At 39.2% G+C, this 14650-nt stretch overlaps 1 protein-coding gene across 11 annotated transcripts in view; it reads right to left on the minus strand.

The window, feature by feature from the left end:
- MEF2C (myocyte enhancer factor 2C) overlaps positions 1-14650 on the minus strand; it is a 141123-nt gene that overhangs the window by 34459 nt on the left and 92014 nt on the right. For 5 of the 11 annotated variants that reach the window (XM_051642560.1, XM_051642556.1, XM_051642554.1 and 2 more), the window contains 2 exons: positions 3464-3523; positions 3182-3319 (listed from right to left, as the gene is read on the minus strand). In XM_051642560.1, coding sequence (XP_051498520.1) covers positions 3182-3319; positions 3464-3523 — 198 coding nt within the window. Of the gene's footprint in view, positions 1-3181; positions 3320-3379; positions 3524-14650 lie in introns of all 11 variants that reach the window. The other 6 variants (XM_051642561.1, XM_051642558.1, XM_051642557.1 and 3 more) reach the window with 3 other exon arrangements.

Genomic DNA, 14650 nt, shown 5'->3' on the forward strand with positions numbered 1-14650 from the left:
TGGTACGTTTTTGCCATTTGCTGATTTACTAGGATAGTGTAGCCTTACTCTAATGTGCATGCACTTTGCCACATTTTGCTTTTTTTTTGGTGTGTGTGGGTTTTTTCCTCCCCTCTGTCTGTTCTTCTTTGGACACCATTGCCAAAGAGGGCAGATGGCTCACCTGAGAGGAAATGGCCAGTGCACAGCACATACTGTATCAGATTTGTGCTCCACAAGCTGTGGCACATTGTGCAAAGCAGCATGTTAGGGACTCAAAACCTTCAGCAATTAATGGGCCAAACACTCTGTGTTAAATATTGTTTTTATCCTTCCCATGTTCAACCAGGCCTTCATTTATTTAGAGACAGAGGTACTTATAGCTCCCTTCTAGTGGACTATTTCTGTCTCCTCTGCTTTCATCACTCTTATGAAAACTACAAATAAATGCCTAATTATTATCAGATGTTTTAAAACAATATAAATACTTATCCCCAGAAAATTATCTGAGGAAACATTATTGGCCTTAGCTGTTGTGAGCAAAAGCCAATTTTGTTTTCATTTGGCAGCAGCTTTATTCTGTTACAAGACCAGGCAGAGGCATTGCATTCTTTTATATATTTTGTAAGTAGTGATTTAATGACTTGATTTGATGACTTTTTGTTCAATTTTACTTTCTTGCCTAGAACTTTCTTGGCTACCTTTGCTGATCACAAGTAAATTAACATAACTTCCCTGACTTCACTGAAGTTATACTGATTTGTACAGCTAAGGATATTATTGTATATATTACATATATATTAAAAGATATTATCTTTACAATTTTCCATTATGTACTGTCCTTTAGCTCAGTCTTGCCAGCTGCATCTTGGGCTACACCAAGAGAAGAGAATCCTGTTGCATTAGGGGAAAACACCTACTGATTTTTTTCCTTTTGTGGTAAGTAGCTTGAGGAAGCACACAGACCTTGAGCTCTGCATGCCAAGTATTCAAACAAGGGATATCCTCTCTTACATAAAAAGAAATGCTCACATTTTGCAGTTCTGTATCTCTGAAGCATCCTTGAAGTAATCTCACAAAAAGAGAATACATTGTACCCTGTAACATCCCCTCAAGGTAGGAAGCTACATTATACACAAAATACAGCCAGGAAAAAGAGTTAATCACCCAGTTAATAACTGAGGTAGGACTATACTTGACCTCAAAAGGTTAAATTTAATGAAAGCAACCAGAGGGAAAGTCCATTAATTTTTGGGAGGGCAAAAGTGACATACCATGTTTTGATTAACTGTGTTGTCTCTAATTCCTAGAATTTCCCTAGTTTTATAGAAAATATGTTTATTCAAAATGCTTATACAAATAAAAAAGTGATAGAACTCACTATCACAGGAATGAGGTTTTTTTTCCCAAGTGCTTTGCTTTTTTTTTTTTTTTTAACTTTTAAGATTCAAAATGGTTTTAAAGTGCTGCTTTGTTGCAACAAAAGCAGGTAGCATGAGAAAAACAGAGGATCTTAAGGGTCACCCCAAACAAAATCTTTAAAGTGGAAAAAGCTTGGTTAAATACTATCTGATTGAAAATTCTGCTGCTTTGATTTGAACAAGCCAAAGGTCATCCTTGAAAGAGGAAAGGATTGGCAATTTGTAAGATTCTGAGGTGAAAAAGGGTTAAGCATTCCAGTCACCCAAAATGCTGCAGTCATGGTTTGTCAAACTTAGTTCCATCCTAGGAAACCAAATTCATGGTGACAACTTTAGAGGTTTGTTTTTTTTTTTTTTTTTCCTGAGAAAAACATCCATGCAAAAGAAGCAAATAAAAGGGAGGTAAAAAAGATGCAGTATGCATGTATTTGTCTTGATATTTTATACACATGTGGCATGTATACAAGGGCATCTTGAATCAACCATTCCAAATACTAATTTATAAAGTTTGGTGCCATTCTGATCTCTGGAAATTTATTTTTTTATTTTTTTTTTTTCCCCAAAAATACATTTGTGATGGTCTGAGAACTTCTTCAAATTTTGATGGACTCAAGTGAAAATCCTTCTGCCGAGAAATAGCAGAAAGAAGGCTTAGAATGCATGAGACAGAATCTGAGCCACCTTAAAAGGTACTCTCAGCTTAGGTATCAGGTTTTGCACACACAATTGGCTAGCAGTACAGAAGAGACTTTGCTCAACCTGGGAATACCAATATCTTTTTTTTTTGGCAGCTAACCACACAACCTACATGTGGGAATGAGGAATGAACACATCCAAATGACTTCTTCTAGAACCAGGCAGCTATCTGTGTAAATTCAGGTGTTTCCTTGGACCTGGACAGTTTTTTGGTGTGTTACATTCTCTTTCACATACATTTGGAAGAGAGGACAAAATATAACCTCCAAACCTTCACATTCTTTTTGTTGACCTTATAAATGCAACATCAAACATAATGAAAAAGTATTTTCTCCTTCTATGTCTTGTGCAAACAAAATAGCACATGCAGAGTTATTTCTCTTAGATATCTGGCAAGGCATATGACTGATGGTTAGAAATTTTGACTTGGTTAAAACAAAATTTAGCTCACGTTAAAGCATTAAAGAAATGCTGATGAGGTCAAAGCAAATTCTCTGGTAAAGCTGTAAAATCACCCCAACACACAAACATGTCTGAATCCTACCATTAGGCTCTCATGCAGTCTGTTTCTCTGCAGCGAGCAAGTAGCTGTAACCCTTCAGTGCTGCAACTGAGTTTAGCATAGATGAGAACTGAAGTGACACGCACACAACGCGCTAATTACTATATATAAAGGAATTTCAGTTCTACATCGTGTTTTTTTTTCTATATTACCACAGAAAGTATTCTGTGGGTTTGTTAGCCTGTCCACAAAGCAAGATTTCCATCGTCGTTTTTTAGATATAAATTAGGCGAGTGGTGTGGTAGAACAGTTCTGTAAATCAAGTGAATATAATGTATATATGTGTATTTCACTTCCTTCTGTAGGTTTCACCTATAGTAGGCTTTGTCTGTGAGTCAGAGGTAAAGACTTGGAAGAAATATATGTCGTGTGAAATTTTCTGACCACAGTGCTTAATTATACAGTGGGCTATTAAAGCCTGTTTCCAGCTGAAATGTTTTCCTTAAGAAGCCAGAACTGAAAGGGTTATGGTTTGTTACTGCAGCAGTTATCAGCAGACAGCCATCTAACCTTTGGTACTTACAGGTATTTTATGGCTCTTGATCATATTATCAAATTCTTCATTAATTTTTTTGTATTTTTCTTCAGTGCGTGGGGTGAGAGCGTAAGAGGAGTCAGGATCGGGGCTTTCACAACCTTTGTTTTCTTTCTTGTTCAATGCCTGCCAGGTTCAGAGAAATATCAAAAGTAAAAAAAATGAAAGGGATCTCAGAGTACTTACACATAATCTTTGCCTGCTGATCATTAGATCAATATCTTCATTAATTTTTCTGTACTTGTCCTCAGACTCAGGGCTGTGACCTACTGAGTCGTCTGCATCGGGGTCTGGACTGTCACAGCCATTAAGTCCTTTCTTTCTCAACGTCTGAAATACATAATTTGGAAAGTTCAATCCTTGACACAGGCAGCAAGAAAGACTCAGTAGTGTTACAGTAACACAGACTGCCCCTCAGTGCAAAATTTTACATTATGCCTTAGGGAAAGAAAATGACTAGAAATCCACCACACTGATACTGAAGGACTCCAGTTATGAGTGGGAAGAGAGGACCGTACAGACCTCTTCCTTCCAGAACTGGAATCAGTCAATAAAGAATAAAGCTGGCAGTCTGTGCTAGTGTCCCCCCCTCCCCCATATCTGATAGCATTAAGGTGTAAAGATACCCACCCAGAATGCAATTTATTTGAACTCATTTATCCATTTGAAATGAAAAAACCCCCAAACATTAAAGGCAAAGGCGACATACTGTTTACAATCAAATACTCTGATGTTTTCCTTTTCTCTAAAGAGAGATAGAGGAGGAAGAAATTGAAAGAAAAAAAAAAAAAGAAGCCTGCAACAAATTTAGGAATTTTTCTTCTTCACAGAAGAAGAAGGAGGAGTACAATAAATTGGATCATTCCTTTGAATTGGATGCAAGGGATGACGTTAGCAATATCCTGCCTTCCTAAATGTATGCTTTTGATAGGACAAGGGGGAGGACAGAGTTGCTAATGTGGCTGTGAAATACTGATTAAGAGCTTCTAGACATGGTGTTTATTTTTTATTGACTCCAGTTACAGTGCTACAAATGCTTAGTGCCCAAGCTTAATGTACAGGAAAAAGCACTGCTGAAACAAAGTCAAAACAGGTGATTTTCAGGTTCAGCAGCTCAAATCAACCCTCACAACCATGACAATCCTCACCAAAATAAATACTAGAGATTAATTAACTTAAAACCGGAATGAAATCAGTAGCTGAGAATTCAGAATGGTTATCTGGCCTCATTAAGGTTTTAACTGATCTACCCCAACAAATCACCAAAGGACAGTCATAGGTTTCATTAAGGTAAAAGAATATATGAAACAAGTCTTTGTGGACTCCCCACCTACAAGCAATAGTACAGAAAGTCAATATATGTAAGATTTCTCAAATTGAGCTTCAAGAATGTCTCAGTCAAAAACTCTTCAAAGAGTCCATTTTGCTGTCTGCAGACTTCATTAGACAGCATGCAGTTGATTCTGAGTGTAAATCTGGCTAAGCAATCTCAGGTACAGCATACAGATCACAAAGCACTTGCGTTAGTAAGTGGCTAAGCTTGTGCTGTGCATCAGTGTGGGAAGCTCTAAGTGGTTTACTTTTGCCTTCTCAGCATGGCTGCCTCTCATCAGACCTTTTTATTCCTTTCGGAAAGGTAAATGGCCTAATTGTTCTCTTCATGGCAATGCTCAGTTTACCACGATTAAAGCCCTCAAGTATCACAAAGTTATACTTTGTTTCTGTAATATTGTATTAATTTGCTTATAAAAAAATTAGGCCTTATTTTCTGCCTTTTACCTGATACTTCAGAACAGAGCCCTCTTACTCCTGCAAAAGCTATGAAGCTGCATGCCTTGTGGAGGCACATCCCCTGAACCTCCTATTTTCATCAAGTCAGCAACATAATGGTGATCTGGCCTAAGGGAGCTGAGCCTTCCAAACTCATGTTGTAGACCCCTGAAACAGATTTAGGCAACTGTGGAAGTCTGGCTCAATGTAGATCTTTTTTTTTAAACTTTGTTTCAGTAGAGCTACTACTGACACAAAGACAAAACTATAAATCCTTCGGAATAAAAACCTAAGAAGCAAAACAACCTGAATGATTCTCTTCTCCACTCCCAGTTATCTCTCTTCTAAGCGTTAACTAGCAGAATGGAGAGAGTATTGTATGATTTCTACTGCTACGAGCTTGAAATAAGCCAATTATAAAGAAGGCTTTTGCAATCAGCTGTTGTTTGATAGATTAATAGATACAATATGATATATTTAAAGTGAAATTTCTCTCTCACATCTGAATAACTAATATCAGCTAATGTTTTTCTCATCATATAAGTACAAACCAGCTGTTCAATGAACCCATAAAACATTCTGTTTTCAGATCAAGCTGTTCAGACATAAGACCCAGATCAGCACTCTAGAGACCTTTTCTTCAGCTCATCTGACTCACTGATGGAGTCCTGCTGATTCACATGGAGCCTCTGAGGAATGAGGCTGATGTGAGCTGGATTGGATGGAATCATTAACTCCAAACTTTGAGATGACAGTCCAGATCCTGTATTTACAAGTGGCAATGACCTCTTTTTTAACCAGAGGTCAACACAGCTGGAAATGAATGGACATAGGTGCACAGTCATAGCAAACAGCCCAGACAAAGAGCAATATGACAAAAGGGAGAATGTTTTGCAGCCTTTTTGAATCTTTTCCTCTCCCATCATGCCCAAATCCTTGTCTGCTACATTCACTGAGTGAAAGAAGGTGCACCTTATCCTCAGCACACTGTCAGTGTCCTAAAGCTCTGTCACCGTCTCATCAACAGTCCTGTGAAACAGTCATTTCTGTGGTTTGTAGAGGTTCAGGAATGCACTGCCATCTTTCAGATGTTCAGAGAAGGAAATGTAACCTAATTAATGTCTTGTAGCAGGCTTCAAAAGGAGACCAGGTTTCCTCCCAACATAGTAATGTATTTGTTTTCATAAATATTTTTATTTTCTTGTCTTAGAAAGCAGGCTGCCACATCAGGCAGGGAAGAAGCAAACTCTGTTTTAATCAGAAAGGCCAAAGACCAACTCTAGCGAAATCATACTGGTAATTCTACCCAAAATTAATTTTAGCCCTAAAGAGTAGAGCCATACCTTTCCCTTGCAAACCCAATCAATCCAGTGTGTTCTGCTGGTACTTTGGCTGACTTGGCTAATCAAGGTCACTAATGCAGTGCACTTCCTCCCTGCCCACCTCCCCCCTATCCCTGGGGGGAAAAAAAAAAAAAAAAAGAAGAAGAAAATAAAACAAAAAGTAAGAAAAAAGCACGTCTCAATGATCTGGGGTAAAGTTAGGCAACAGGAATTTCCAGAAGTGTGCTGCACTCAGAGGCATAGCTCCTAGCTTTGTGAGTGCTGGAGCTAATGTTGAGTTCTCTGTGATTTGCATTTTGGAGTAAAGTGCAATAATCAGAGAAGTTTTGCTGTGGCTGGGTCTCTCGAGGTTTTCCTTGCCTGCTACCCATCCTTCTGCTGGTTCTTTGTTGCTAATGTGTGTAAGGACTCATCCTGCAAGGCTGCCTTCAGCTGTGAGTCTTTCTGGAAGTAATTTCTTTTTCTCTTTTTCTGCCCAGGAACATACGATGTTCATGAAAGTTGCTGAAATATCCTTATCTATGAGACCTCTTTGAGCCACATTTGCTTGGCACTGAATAAAAAATGAAAAAAGTTGTAAGGGAAATACAGAAGAACAGATTTTAAGGATGGCTACCAAGAAGATGGAGACTCCCTGTTTACAAGGAGACACAGGGAAAGGAGAAGGGGTAATGGGCACAAGTTGCTGATTGTACACAAGAGGTAAATTTTTCCCATGAGGAAAGTCAGACATTGGAATAGTCTCCCAAAGGAAGTGGTAGATTCCCCCACATTGGACAGTTTGAAGTCTCAGCTGGACAGGGTGAGGAGCCACTTCATATCAACTAGAGTAGTGCCTAGAAACATTGGACCAGACAATCCTTGAGGTCCCTTCCAGCCTGGCATGCTATGATTCTATGATCTGTTTACATTGTTTTTTTTTCTTTTTTTCCCCCCGTTTTACATAAAATAACTACACATTGCATACACACTGCATCTCTCACCAACTTATTTTCCTGAGATACAATTATTAGTCATAGCAGTTGTGAGTCCATAAAAGAAATATTCCTGAAAAGAATCATTCCTGAAGGAGTCCAAAGATGTGACAACTGTAATGAAAAACTGAATATGAGCCAGTAATACGCTCTTGTAGCCTGGAAAGTAGGGCTGCACAAAAAGACGTGGGGCTAGCAGGTCGAGGGAGATGATTCAGCCCCTCTGCTCCGGTGAGACCCCAGCTGGAGTACTGTGTCTAGTTCTGGAGGCCACAACACATGAAGGATGTGGACTGTTGGAGTTAGTCCAGAGGCGGGCCACAAAGATGATGAGGGGGTTGCAGAACATCTCCTCTGAGGACAGGCTGAGAGAGAGACATCTGACAGCCTAGAGAAGAGAAGGCTACAGGGTGACGTAATAGCAGCCTTCCAGTACCTGAATGGGACTTAGAGGAAAGATGCACAGGGACTCTTTATGAGGGACTGTAGTGATAGGAGGAGGTGTAATGGTTTGTGTGAGGGTGGTGATACTGGCACAGGTTGCCCAGAGCAGTTGTGGATGCCCTCTCCCTGGAAGTGTTCAAAGTCAATTGGGATGGAGCTTGGAGCAACAGGGTCTAGTGGAAGGTGTCCCTGCCCATGCAGGGGGGTTGGAACTAGATGATCTCTAAGTTCCCTTCCAATGTAAACTACTCTCTTCTCTTCTCTTCTCTTCTCTTCTCTTCTCTTCTCTTCTCTTCTCTTCTCTTCTCTTCTCTTCTCTTCTCTTCTCTTCTCTTCTCTTCTCTTCTCTTCTCTTCTCTTCTCTTCTCTTCTCTTCTCTTCTCTTCTCTTCTCTTCTCTTCTCTTCTCTTCTCTTCTCTACTGATACTTCCTCACTTACATGCTCTATAGACTCCATGTTAATTTTTACTCTTCTCCTCTGCTCTGTGTCAACTTTTGAAAGCAGAGGCTGCTTCTGGCCATCAGACAAGACTGGAGTAATTAAGAAGATCAACTGGGTTTCAGCAGGCTAGAGTCTTTGACCCAGTCTTGCAAGGATTTAGAAACCATTTTTCTTACCACGTTAAGCTGTCACAGCCTCTTGCAAACCCTGGAAAACAGCCAGACCTATCGCATCCTCCTAGAGATTTGCTAGTTTCCAAAGATTTAATGACTATTCAGGGAATTTTTAAGAGGATAAAATTACACAAGTGTATACTGCACTGCATTCTAGAGTACCCCAAGCCAGATTTTGGTTATTTTTAAAGAAAATAAGCCATTTTTGAACTACGGAAGCTCTACTTCTTCCAAGCAATTAAACAAGTAATTATATTGGACTCCAATAACATAAAATCAGCCAAGGCATCTGAAAAACAAAATGGTTAAAGGAAAACAACCTTTGGCTCAAATCTCATATGCCAGCAATTAAGCCTAACTCCTGCTCTATAAATCTTGAAGGAGAAGTGCTGACTTAGTGACATACTAGCTGCTGTTAAATGAAGTATAAACAACTATTTACTTTCATATCATGCAAAATTTATCATCACTATAAAAGCACAAAAGAAAATATGGCACTACCAGCCAGGCCTGATTTTATCTAGGCAATAGAAAACATCACAATTTGTAGGCTTTTGAGGAGGAAAAGCCTTTAATTTTCCTAATCCTGTCTCTGTTTCTGCAGTATTTTAATTTTTTTTTAAATTATTTTTTATTATTATTTCTGTAACAGGAAGAGGGGAGAAGGTTAGAAGTTTTTTTTTGTTTTTTTTTTTTTTTTCATCCTATCCTCTAGCTTGCTCATATTTGTAGAAGGTTGTCTCTTTTCTTCATAGCAGGTTCATCTACTGTAGAGCTGCTTCCCACTAGGGCTTGAGAAACCACAGATATTTGGGCTTGGAAATGCTCCAGTATAGCTACTGAATTAAAAAGACCTGGTTGGTTGGTAAGTTCCCCAAAAGGTTCAGACCAGCCTGCTTTGTCTGTTCCATTACGATATCTTCTGCAACAAAGGGATAACTATTGCAAGGTTAATCACTGTCTTCATTTGTGTAATGAAAAATGTGATCTTGCTGGCTCTTCAACTGTAATCAAGATCTACAATATGGAAAAATTCAGAATTACACATCTACAAATTCCCATATTTGTTATGTTGTCTAGAAGCCATCAGAATGATCTCTAACTGCCTACTCCACTAGCAACCATGACAATCCACAGAGTTGTAATTTGGTAAATTATATCCACTGTAAGAAGACAAAAACCACAAGAGACTTCCATTTTCCACTATGACTTTCTTTCCTGTATCTGGATGGGATGAATCTTTTAGCCACAAATGAAAAATGGTTTGGTCTCTTTTTTTCTCACTGAAGCCACATATCTACGTGGCAAGGCAGACAACAGACAATTACAAAGGAATGATATACTGTTGGGTTCAACTGTCTTATTATTTGTAGCCATTTCAAAGAGCACAGACAAATTTATGGAGGCCTCCTAAAAAAGCAGAAAATATTTAAATCATGGGCCTGATTAATTTAAGCATCAGTTTGCTCTCCGTAAAACAGAAACATTAAAGTTAGAAAGTGTGAAGACAACCTTCACTCTCTTCTCTTGCACAGTTATATAATGATGAAATTTTATGATGAAATTGCACGATACAATGTATGGTGCAATCAAGTAATGAAAGGTTCTAGTGAAATGAAAAACACAAAGAGGAAGAGATAGGTTGCTATGGGAACCGTCCATCTGAATTCCCTGACTTCTGTGTAACTAAAATCTCAAATTTCATGTTCCATTAATGTAGAGTTCTTAGATTTTTACATTTAATAATGAACATAAACTAGTATGCTGGTACTAATGTACTTTAATTGCATGTTTAGAAGAATCAGATAAAACAATATTATACTTACTGTTATCTAACAAGCTCTGGGCAAAAAAAAAAAAAAAAAAAAGTATACCAGTAACACAGGATAATGGAACATTTCTTACCTCTTTTGTATAAATAATAAAATGCTTTTGTGGTTTATACTCATTTTGAAATAAGCTACAGGCCTCATATAATAGCTGAACTTCTATAACCACATGTCAACCTTTTTGTTACTATTTTATTTTCACCAAAGTTTCAAAGAAAAAAATATTTCCATTGTCTGGTCCTGTACGTCTGTCTTCTTCAAATGAATACATGTGCTTTTCACAATAATACACCCAACCCTCTGCTTGGATTTGCCTCTCATTTTTGCATGCCAAGTGGTTGTTCTCTCCTCCTTCAAGTACCTTCTCTAATCACACCTCTTGTGAAACCAAATAATGTTGAGACCCTTTGCCAGTAACATCTGCTTCTCTTTGCTTATGAATGATCAACCAGCATATTATGAATGTTTATACATGTGTGCTCCAAGCTCCTGCAAACATGAGGTTTCTACCTGCTTAGGGAGTCCAGTCTATTCTTTTCCCCTCACGCTCTTGACCTGTGCCAAGGCACACCCACAATGTTTTGTAAAATCTGTATAAAATGAAATTAATCTGTGTTTTTTTGACAGGGCACTTAGACAGAGAGGTTTTTGCTTCTTTGTATTGTGTAAGTTGGGCATGGGGGAGCTTTGCAAGGCAGTGAATGCACCTGCTGCAGCCCCTGAGCCAGGGTGATGAAGCACAGCCCTCTGGAGGTGCAGTCTGTTCACTCTGACCTTGCAGTCTCTAGCAGGCCTCTCTGCACTGTGTCACCTGCATCCCTATGACAGAGCACACCTGGCCATCTGGTTGAGATGGTGGGGTTACCCCTCTGGAGAGATGGTGGGATTGGAGCTGTGGAGATGGTGGAGGTTTGCTCTCTAAAAGGAACCAAGCACAATCCCTTTAACATTCAATCGTCTTATCACTTGCCAGTGCCTTTCTATTTAGTATCAACCTAAATTACACAGGGCAACTTTGGTTATGTGAGCAAAAACAGAAGAAGGATATGTAAGATTCAGAGATATCATAGCAGCTAATCTAAACCATGTATCTTTTTGGATTTCCTCAGAAAGAAACAACAGCAAGTAACATGGTCACTCCAGCATGGAGGCTTTGTAATAAATTTCTGTTAATGCACACAATTAGGCTTAGACCCTCCTATGTCCACAATTATTTTGTGGGACACACAAAAGACTTTCGCCCACCACTGCACTTGTATACTATTTTATCTTTTAAAAGAACTGAGATCTGAATAATTCCCAAGGCTCTAAGTAAGGATATTTCCTCATCCTTCAGGCTTTTCCCATCCATCATCGAGGCGCAAAAGGTCTGAAAACCCCACAAATCCCCCTGGGCAGCTGACGTAGGATTCCTACGCCAACCCTCAATGGAAGGGATCGTGTTTCCCTGGCCTTGACAGAGGAGATGAGCTCTGAGCTCAGCCGACCGGGAATCCACGGGGAGTGGGGGGGGGGAGAAGAGCATCAAGTGTCTGGTGGCACTGGCTGGCGCGATGTGGCCCTATCCTGGCGGGAAGCGGGTCCCCATCCCAGCCACAGCAATGCCACGCATCCCGGCCATCTGCACCTGTCAGCGCTGCCACCTGCTGCCCCATGGCCATAGATGGCTGTCCCTGGGGCTGCTGTGCTGATTGGGGACGCTCTGCTCACAGCCCCACCAGTCGACTGGTCTGGGCTTGGATTTGTTGTGTGGGTTTTTTTGGTTTTTCTTCACTTGTGCTGCTGCCAGAGTTCTCGGCTCTCACGTGGTCGCAGCCTACAGGAATGCAGCATTTGTGTTTTACAGATATATATATATATACATAAATACAAGTGTCTGTCTGTCTGTCTGTCTGTCTGTCTGTTTATCTATCTATCTATCTATCTATCTATCTATCTATCTATCTATCTATCTATCTATCTATCTATCTATCTACCTATCTATCTATCTATCTATCTATCTATCTATCTATCTATCTATCTATCTATCTATCTATCTATCTATCTATCTATCTATCTATCTATCTATCTATCTATCTATCTATCTATCTATCTACCTACCTACCTACCTACTTACCTACCTACCTACCTACCTACCTACCTACCTACCTACCTACCTACCTACCTACCTACCTACCTACCTACCTACCTACCTAAGCACACCCACCCTCTACTAGATCATTTCTCAGCACGTTTTTGTTCAAATCTAGAGGGATTTTTTTTGAAGTCTTCATGCAAAAGCATGACCAGCCTGTTTGCTATGATGCAGTATAATACCAGCTTAATATTGCTAGTATTTATCTCTGCTAGGGGTTAGCAGAGATAAATAAAAGAGATGTGCTTTTCCAGACAGGATTGCCATTTCCTTAATATTGAATTCATATGCAAGATTAATTGGAGGTGTTAAGATTAGTGACATAAATGCAATGCTGACCTTGTTGTGATAAAATCACCTCTACACATACGTGAGATTTAATAAGAAAAAAAAAAAAAATCAGCCTTGGACAAACAAAATTCCTTTTAAACATTAGTCAAAATATTCTCTAATGTCAAATGCACCTTTTGCATCCAAAGACTGTGTTAAAATTCCCTGCCCAAGCGGGGGAGTTAGAACTCGATGATCTTTAAGGTGTCTTCCAACTCTAACCATGATTCTATTATTCTATAAAACTAAACTTCTGTGTGTCTGTTTTTTAAACCTGTACTTTGTAAAAATAAAATTCTGCTCTGTTGTGTTAAAAAAAACTCATCAAACAACAAACCTGACAACTTTCCAGGGACTGGTTGTCAGTGCTCCATGCACAAAATTACTGGATTATTTACTTAAATCAGGGGTATTTTCAGGATATTTGTGTTTTAGGGATGGAATAGTTATCACCGCTCTTTGAACACCCCAATGATTATAACCCCTTACTGAGAGTTCAAAGGCCAGTCACAAGCAGTGGTTTTGCGTGATGGAAATATATAAGATGTAGTTAAGGGCAGAAAACTTCAGCTTGCTCTCCTGTTCCTCCCACCACTCTTTATGCATGCTGCCCTGCCCATAGCTGTGTGCTTTTCCTGCAGGATGAAGGCTAGTACCACAGCCTAGTGGCAAATACCTTATTTTCCATCCTCTGCCTTTGAAGGTGGATTTACAGAAAATGGCCTTCCACTGTTTATCAAGGCTCAGTATTTAGGGAATGACTCCATGAAAGCAACACTGCTATACTCTGGCTACTTCTACTAGTTCACTGGCAGGAGCACCACCAGTCTGCAAGCAGACCCAGTCTGCCAAAGGGTGCAAAGATGGCTAAAGCCAGAAGAAATGCGTCTCTGACTCTCCTCTTGCCCCTTAGCCACAGTATAATATCAGTCCATTATATCCTTTACTGATTTTTCAATACCGTTAAAGTGTATGAAGTGTTTAAATAGCCAGGTTTTCTCTAAGCTTTATTGAGCACATTTAAAATAGAAGATGATCTTGGTAAGACATAGTGTATTTGATTTTCACTAGGTTTTGCTGCCAGACACAGAAAGTACACGAATAGAAAAATAAACTTTACAGTAGTTCAGCAGAATCATCTCAGCTTCTTTAGGGAATATGAGGCCACTTTAAAATAAACACTGTAATCATCAACAGGTTATTTCCCTTCTTCTTTCTATGTTCGTCTAGCTATAATCCTTCCCCACTGACTCCAGCCCTTCCAGATGGAGCACTGCCCTCAACATTTTCATTTGTGTCTAATTTAGTCAGACATATACACAAATACAAGGCTGAAGTCAGATCTCATTTACACTAGTGTAAATCTGTAGCTGGATTTGGAACAGCTGTAAAGACACCAGCTGAGTTATTCTAGATGTACAGTGGTGTTACCAAGTCTGTTACATCAGTGTTACTATCTCTTGAAACATACAGTATTTGAAATATGCAGGGCTTAATATAAATGACTGCAGAAACAATTAACTATTTCAAAGGCAGCTGGTGTTTTTCTGTGATATAAGTGGGAACCTTTTATACTAAATGCCATATTCAAAATATGTGAGAAATGTGACATACAGGGTAACACATTTATTTTACAGAAACCTTTGCCACAAAAACTTATTACAGAAAGGATGGCAGCTGATAGGCATTATACTTTCCATATATTTTGAGCATTATCTATGTCCTACAAAAGAGATTCTGAAATTACATGTTCAAGCACTGCTTCACACACCATTAAAATGCAGCCATCCTGAGGGGAATGTGTTGTAAACTTGTGTAGCTACACTATCCAGCGGAATTTTCAGAAGCAAAAATTATATGTACCTCAAACAAATAAAATTGTAACACATTACATGAGTCACTCAGGATGGAATTTCTCCTAGACTATGGAGCAAGCACCTTCACCCTTAACCTTGGGGCCAGGGAATCTTAGATGACCACAACATTTGCTTTTCCATTTCATCTGAAACAGCACCAGC

The sequence above is a fragment of the Apus apus genome, chromosome Z, assembly GCF_020740795.1.
Source record: "Apus apus isolate bApuApu2 chromosome Z, bApuApu2.pri.cur, whole genome shotgun sequence".
Lineage (NCBI taxonomy): Eukaryota > Metazoa > Chordata > Aves > Apodiformes > Apodidae > Apus > Apus apus.